Consider the following 7,248-nt stretch of genomic DNA (forward strand, 5'->3'; position numbering starts at 1 on the left):
TACTCTCTCTCCTCTTTCTCACTTTACTATCATGAGCAACTCTTTTTTTGCTGCATTCATGATATGCAAAGTGTACAATACATGCATGTATTGTACACTTTGTAAATCTTTTTTGCTATTACATTCATGACATTACATGCACATATGTGTACCTATAACTCCATTAATCCTTTCCCTTTTTATTTCCCTTTACAGAGAGGCTATATATTGGGTAACAGACACAAAGAAGGAGTATTTCCAGTTAACTATGTCCAGCAGAGCACTGCATAGCAACAATGAGAAGAGGGGAGACTGAGAGAGAAAAAAGGAGGAGAGCTTGTAACATTGCTCTACATGCATTACTGCCCTATCACTCAATTCCTCTCTCTCCCTCTTTATTATTGTATTAGTTTTTATATCCCATAGACACCTTTTAATTATTGTTATGAGTGTATGTTGTATTAGGAAGTGTACATTATAATAATGTTGTGTTGTTGTATACATGTATCCTCTGTGTGCGTCTTATTTTATTTAATCTTTTTTTAAATTGACACTTGAACATACTAATATAGTCCCTCCTATTATTATTATTATTATTATTCATGATCGCTGTGATTGAATGTGTAATTTTATTTATGAATACAAGTATTTCAATTGGGTCATTTGGGTGCCAATGAACTGATAAGTATTTCACCTCATATTGTTATCAGACAAAACATAATAAAGAATACTAAAAAATACAAAAGATTCTATTTTTAATATCAGAGCATTGCTTTTGAAAGAATCAAATTGAATGTCTTGTCTAAAATTATCTTTTATGACAAAAAATGAAAAAGTAACTAAAAATAATAATTAATGGTTCAAATTGAGTTCATTTCCTACTGCCTTAATCCAGTCATGTTGTATCATACGAGGAGTTGCATTATGATCATCATCAAGACCAAGTTTTGATTTATATTCCAATAACTTTTGAGCATTAAACAAAGCTTTTAAAAAAATCGAACAATGCTCTTCTAACTCATACTTAGTGTTTAATACACTCATTGAAGAATAAAAGCTACCCATCATTGAATCAAAAGTTGCGTCTTGGTATACTTCATATGTAATTATATCAGCCTGAAAGAGCTCATCAGCTAGCTTAGCAGGATTATCTTGAAATAATGTACGTAAGGATGACTGATGATCAATCAAAACTTTCTTGAGCTTTTTCTTGACATCCTTAACATTATGAGTACCAGTAACTATATACAAGAATTATCATAATAATAAATTATTTCTCTATATTTATTAGTTTCATAGTGTAGTAATGAAACAGCTAATCTAATGGCAAATTTATATGCACTGGGAGTGCATATAACCTATACAAATATTACCATGCAATGCATAAATATAAAATATCTTAGCATCATTAAAGTCAAATCACTATAATTGCTTGTATTAGCAATGCAAGTAATAATATGTTATGTATAAATGACTAATGATCACCTGCTGATGATGAAGCCATTGAACTAGCTATAGTTGAAGAGAAAGCTAATGGCTTTAGTGCTCTATTAATACATAATGCAACAGGATCAACCACACCTTCCAGTTGTATGGAGTAGTGTAGTGTAGGGACAGTATCAGGTGATGTCGATGCGTAGACTGAAATAAGACAAGATGGAGGAAGAGGATATTCAAATTCGTCAAAATTATCGATATCTTGACGATACAACTATATAAAAATATATATGATTACTTTTTTCTAGTAAGTAAAATAGCTGAAGCTAATAAAACAAGAGTAGAGAATAGAACAGAATTGAATAATTATAGAGATAATGAGACTAATCAAATGAATAAATAAATCAGACTTTAATATCTCAATTAACTAATGCCCTCACAAGTCTAATCTACAAGTATTCCAATCATTTTACAATACTAAAACAGCTGGATAGCATATAGCTCATAGTGTATGAAGCCATGCATGGCCATTTAAATATATGGTACTCAACTCAGCTAATTAACACACTTTAATTTTAAAACGTTAACTGCTGTTTCAACTTACTCTGCAAGGTTTCATGTGAGGTTTAATAGTCCATCCAGTAAATGGTTCATCCTGTGGAGCATCAAATATTAATTCAATATATTCATAATCATATCTGATGTGAAAGTAAACACACTGTCCCATTTCAGCATAAGGACGGCGCCTTTTCACAAACTATATTTAAAATTTAGTAAAAATTAGAATTTAATGAACACATCAAACCTACTTCCGGTAGATTAATCAAACTTCTGGCTGCAGTAAATGTCACTAAATTTTCTATACCCCTTTCCTCATAATAAATCAGACCAGCATATGAAATAGCTATTATCATATAAATAAAATTGGTATTATACATCTCAATTTAAACAAACCTTCTAATTCTGACTGCTTAATGGATTCTAGTCTGCTTTCAAGAGGTTCATCATAGGAAAGTTCTACAGATCATTGCAACTACTGGCAAAAACTGTATACAATAAACTAACGAGTTTCTTGTATTTGTTCCACACGACTTTGTTGCTTTTCAATTTCTGTACTATTTTTATCTTGAAGCTTACTGATCATTTCCAATAGCTGAGACTTTTCCTCAACTAACTGAGATATGCTCTTGTCTTTTAAAGTGGTCTGCTCCACAAAACCCTGTTGCTTTGTCATTTCTGCATATAAAAAAGATAATTCATGATAACTCTTTCAGTTCGAGAAAGGTCATGAAATTTGATCACTCTTAGCTGCTATGCAAACCTGCAGTAGTTGCAGGATTTCTAATAATACCCTGATATGATTGAAGAACAATTTACAAATGAGGATAATTCAATTTTAGAAACGCAAAGAGGAATATGATATAGTAACTGATGACAGATGCTAGTCTGGCGAGGGTCTGGACCAGCCAGACTAGACTGATGCAACCGCTGACTATTGTTGCAGAAAAAAGGAACTATATCAGTTGTACATGTTGAGCAATCCCAGTATTTACCAATTTGCTTAAGTTCATTGATCATTTCCAATAACTGAGATTTTTCTTTAGCAAACTCAGATATGGTCTTCTCTTTTAAAATCAATTCAGCCACATGCTTTTTGACTACTGCACATAATTGATAACAAAGTATATAAATTAAAAGTTATGATACATTTACCTATTTGGTTTTCATCTTTAAGTTCATTGATCATTTCCAATAGCTGAGATTTTTCCTTAACAAACTCAGATGTGATTTTATCCAATTGTTCCACAAAAGCTTGTTGTTTTTTTATTCCTGTACAATAGCAAAAATAAATATTATTATATCAATGATTGCAATGAAAATCCAGCCACAATCAAAATGAAATTTGCCATTTACCATCCTGCTTAAGTTCATTGATCATTTGTGATAACTGAGATTTTTCTTTAACTAATTTAGATATGCCCTCATCCTTTAATTTCAATTCTGCTTTAAGCATTTCTGTTGCATAAGAAATATTATTTCATTGATTACAAGTTACATAAAATCAATGAAATCACCTTCAACAGCCTCTTGTTCCTGTTGTTTAAACTTACATGCATCAAGAGCAACTTTAGTTTCTTTAAGTTCTATTTATAGAAGATCAAATGAGCTACTCAGGACACTCAGTTTGATAATGTCTACTCACCAAGCTCTAGTTTTTTGTTGCTTTCAGTGAAATGTTCTTTTGAAAATTCCTGCAAAGCTTCAGAACAAAGTGAAACACATTAAATCAAATAAGTTATACACACCAGGTATTAAGCTTTTTTGGTCCAGTGCTTCTAGTGCTTCTTCCAACTGCATCATTGTCACTCCTTTGTCAGAACAATATTGCAATAACGATCTCATCTGTTCCTTTGCATCGTTTGTTTCTTGTATATCACTTAATAAAGATGCCTCAACTTTTAACTGATGTCCCAACTGAAACCAAAGATCTTCCATAGGCTGAAGAACAATCTCTAGCATTGATACATTATCTACAACAGTGGTAAAACATACTATACAAAAAAACATGCATACAGTCTAATAACTTTAGTGATTCTGGTTGCTTGGGCAATCCTTGTTCTTTTATCAGTGCCAGCACTCTTTCTGAGAGATCTTGCTTTTCTGCATTGTTAAAATAATTGCTAAAACTGAAGCTTTTAGTTACCTTTAGCTATTACTGACTGTTTCTCAAGTGAATCATACAATTTCTTTTTTGATGCAGCAATCTCTCCATCTTTTTTAAGCACCTCTATTTTTTGTTACAACACATGATAAAATTAATGTTCTTTATTTTTTATTATACCTTCTTTCAAAGTAACTTCTAAACTATGTAACTGATCTATAAGTTTTACCACAGCTTCTACACAATATACTTTGAGCAAAGATTTAATGATTTCAATTATTACTTTCTAGCTGAAGGCTTCGATTAATACATATTGCAGCATTGGTAGCTACACCTTTTAATGGTATGGAATAATGTAACATAGGAACAGCACCAGGTGATCCATGGACTGATATCAGGCAGCATGGAGGAATAGGACATTTAAAGTCATCAAACCTGTCAATGTCTTTTTGATACAGCTAAGATAAAAATGCAATAAACAAAATAGGTAGATATACTGCTTATGTACATGGTTTAACAAATGGTTGTACAGTCCATCCTTCACAAGAATCATCCTGTGAAATATCAAATACAAGCTCAATAAAACCATGAGGTGAACTGAAAGAAAAAGTAAAAATTTGATCAATCTCTGCTAGCGGATGATACTCTTCAACATACTGTAAGAAATAAATAATAATAAGCATTATACTACATGTACATATACTTATACTTGAATTAGTTTAGTCCCTTTTTTCCCTGCAATAAATGTCATCAAGTATTCTGTTAATTTCCATTCATAATATACCAATCCAATATATGAAACTTCATCTGTATAACAAAAACACATACCATATAGCTAGAAAGGTTCATGGGTCTGGACTTATAATTTGCAATTTTGTGTTAATAGAACAGAGTTTAATGCATGCAGAATTTAATTTTGCTGGTATAAGTGTGAACTGTCGATATACCCATTAACAAAATTGCTTTGCAAAATTAAATTGTGCATTTTTATGATGAACAGCAAACAGCAAAATTAAATTTCAGCAAATATTTCCAGCTATACGGTATTCATTATATAACAATAGACAAAATGATGTAACCTGATAATTGATTTAGTGTAAAATCAATAGATAAAGTGACATTATCAGCCAAGCCCTCAAGTGATAAAGAGTACTGTAAAAACTGTGCAGCATCAGGTGATCCATAAAATGATATCAGGCAAGATGGAGGATAATCTAAGGCATCATCAAAATTGTCAACATCACTTTGATACAACTGTAAAAAATATGATCAAATTACCAAAGAAGAAAGAGCTAAAATTACTTTGCATGATTCAGGTTCAGCAGTCCACTGAGTGAATGATTTCTCTTCTGAAGTAAAACTAAAGTTAAGCTTAATATAACCAAGACTTGAGTTGAAGTCAAAATTCACAAGTTTAACAATCTTAGCTAATGGGCATTGATCTTCAATATACTGCATTATTAAGAAACATAGCAATAAAAACATAGTGATGTACAGCTTTCTTACCTTAACAAGGCTTTGTAAGTTCTTTGCAACTACAAATGCCACCAAATACTTATCTTCTTCTTTTCTCTCATAGTAAACAATTCCAGTATAAGATATAGCTGAGGATCAACAACAGTAAATGCATGTATGCAAAATTTTCATACTTGATGATGTAGGAATGGTAGATTTTACTACCCTATGAATAGACAGTATCACAGGACATTCTATGCCATTTAAAAATACAGGGTAGTGTAGAACAGGCTTGGTTTTAGGATCAAACAATCCACAAATTGACATCAGGCAACATGAAGGAACAGAATCATCAATACCATTAAATTTATCAATATCATCTTGATACAACTACATTGTACATTAACAGTAAATAAGTTACATATTATGTACATTGCTTACTCTGCAAGGTTTAACAAATGGTTTAACAGTCCATCCTGTTGGCGGCTTTTCAAAAAGGTTCAACTCAATGAAACCATGTAAAGATTTGAAACGAAAATAATGAATCAGATCAACTTCAGCAAAGGGATGATGTTCTTCAATAAACTGCATTACAAATACATAAGGCTTAATAAGCTTATTTCTTACCTTCAATAAAGCAGGTAACTGATTAGAAAGTACAGCAGTAAATGTCATCGTATCATTTGGTTCATAGAAAACTAGAGCTGCATAACCTCCTTCCTTAATTTTAAAATCTAAATTAGTCTATAAAAAGGTTGTATTTTACATACCACATTAAAAATGACAGCACCATCAATGGTTACTTCAACAACTCCTTTAGATATTAAGTGATCTTTCCTTTTATTCACATATTCTGTTATTTCTTCCAGGAGCCAGTTTGGTATAGAACATACAAAGGTCAGAAGACTTTGGCGCACAACTCTTAATCTTATGTATATTTCATGAATCTGAAATGCTGTTGAAAGAAAATCCTCAAACTCTTTTAATGTTGTTGTATCTTGATTCCATGAAACCTTAAAAGTAATCTAATGAAAAATAAATAGCAAATACAGTATATCTCAGACAGTAACTAACAATCAAATCAGTCTTGCACATTTTATGATCTGCAACTTCAATAGCCTTTTTTTGCGAAATCTTTTGCTAAAATATTCTCATAAAAGGTATTTCGTCTCTTCAGGAGATCTTCTAATTCTTGTGAATTATGGTCAATGCTCAAATCTTTAACAAATTCTTTCAATGCAGAAACATTTGACAAAGAAAAGTAGCTCCTAAGCAAGGCCATTAGATCAACTTTATCAGCTGTTTCCTTGATCTTTTTGATCATTTCTGGATTTTTTCGATGAATTCCTGCCAAATACACCTTTGTATCATCCAAAGATTGCTTTTTGAATATATCTTTGATTGCAAAAGTTAATACTTTAGATAACTTTTGATTCATAGCAAAATACTCCATTTCCATATTATAATCATTAATGGCAATGACTATAAAAATGACAAAGTACATTCAAGTTCCAAAAAATTTACTTACCTGGTTCAATGATACCAGAATTAGAGCTATCAAGTGTCCCAGTTGTATTTCCAATTTCAGCACTGGAATCATCAGCATCATGAACATCAGTATCGTGAGGACCTATAGGTACTTGTAAAACTCATTCATTCATCATAAAAAAGACTAACTATGGTTTTTCTTGATTTCTTCTGCTATGGCTCTGTCT

General features: G+C 31.5%; 2 protein-coding genes across 2 annotated transcripts; both read right to left on the reverse strand.

Moving 5' to 3' along the window:
- Window positions 1-831: 831 nt before the first annotated feature.
- On the reverse strand, window positions 832-4,066 carry LOC109588999 (uncharacterized). The gene is made up of 13 exons (XM_020005121.1): window positions 3,991-4,066; window positions 3,723-3,947; window positions 3,620-3,676; window positions 3,492-3,560; window positions 3,331-3,432; window positions 3,130-3,246; window positions 2,970-3,077; window positions 2,482-2,652; window positions 2,371-2,433; window positions 2,226-2,320; window positions 2,021-2,173; window positions 1,465-1,690; window positions 832-1,220 (listed from the first exon to the last, which is right to left on the reverse strand). Exons 2-13 carry the CDS (start codon window positions 3,934-3,936, stop codon window positions 832-834), a joined length of 1,764 nt encoding a protein of 587 aa, XP_019860680.1. The 5' UTR covers window positions 3,937-3,947; window positions 3,991-4,066.
- A 284-nt stretch (window positions 4,067-4,350) lies between these two features.
- Window positions 4,351-7,248, reverse strand: LOC109589000 (uncharacterized). Its single transcript, XM_020005122.1, has 13 exons — window positions 7,211-7,248; window positions 7,062-7,163; window positions 6,608-7,015; window positions 6,304-6,558; window positions 6,161-6,253; window positions 5,975-6,118; window positions 5,728-5,923; window positions 5,585-5,682; window positions 5,381-5,530; window positions 5,158-5,332; window positions 4,788-4,885; window positions 4,587-4,734; window positions 4,351-4,523 (listed from the first exon to the last, which is right to left on the reverse strand). Exons 3-13 carry the CDS (start codon window positions 6,626-6,628, stop codon window positions 4,351-4,353), a joined length of 1,551 nt encoding a protein of 516 aa, XP_019860681.1. The 5' UTR covers window positions 6,629-7,015; window positions 7,062-7,163; window positions 7,211-7,248.

Source organism: Amphimedon queenslandica, unplaced genomic scaffold, assembly GCF_000090795.2.
Source record: "Amphimedon queenslandica unplaced genomic scaffold, v1.1 AMPQUscaffold_11714, whole genome shotgun sequence".
NCBI classification, from domain to species: Eukaryota; Metazoa; Porifera; class Demospongiae; order Haplosclerida; family Niphatidae; genus Amphimedon; species Amphimedon queenslandica.

Excerpts from the sequence above, each read along its gene's own strand:
- LOC109588999 (XM_020005121.1), bottom strand. The coding sequence starts at position 3,936 with ATGCTAGAGATTGTTCTTCAGCCTATGGAAGATCTTTGGTTTCAGTTG. Across the intron at positions 3,247-3,330 it reads CAATGAACTTAAGCAGGATG|GAATAAAAAAACAACAAGCT; the intron begins GTAAATGGCAAA and ends GCTATTGTACAG. Across the intron at positions 2,174-2,225 it reads GTTTGATTAATCTACCGGAA|TTTGTGAAAAGGCGCCGTCC; the intron begins GTAGGTTTGATG and ends TTTTAAATATAG.
- LOC109589000 (XM_020005122.1), bottom strand. The coding sequence starts at position 6,628 with ATGTGCAAGACTGATTTGATT. Across the intron at positions 5,531-5,584 it reads ACTTACAAAGCCTTGTTAAG|TATATTGAAGATCAATGCCC; the intron begins GTAAGAAAGCTG and ends TTAATAATGCAG. Across the intron at positions 5,333-5,380 it reads CTGAACCTGAATCATGCAAA|TTGTATCAAAGTGATGTTGA; the intron begins GTAATTTTAGCT and ends TATTTTTTACAG.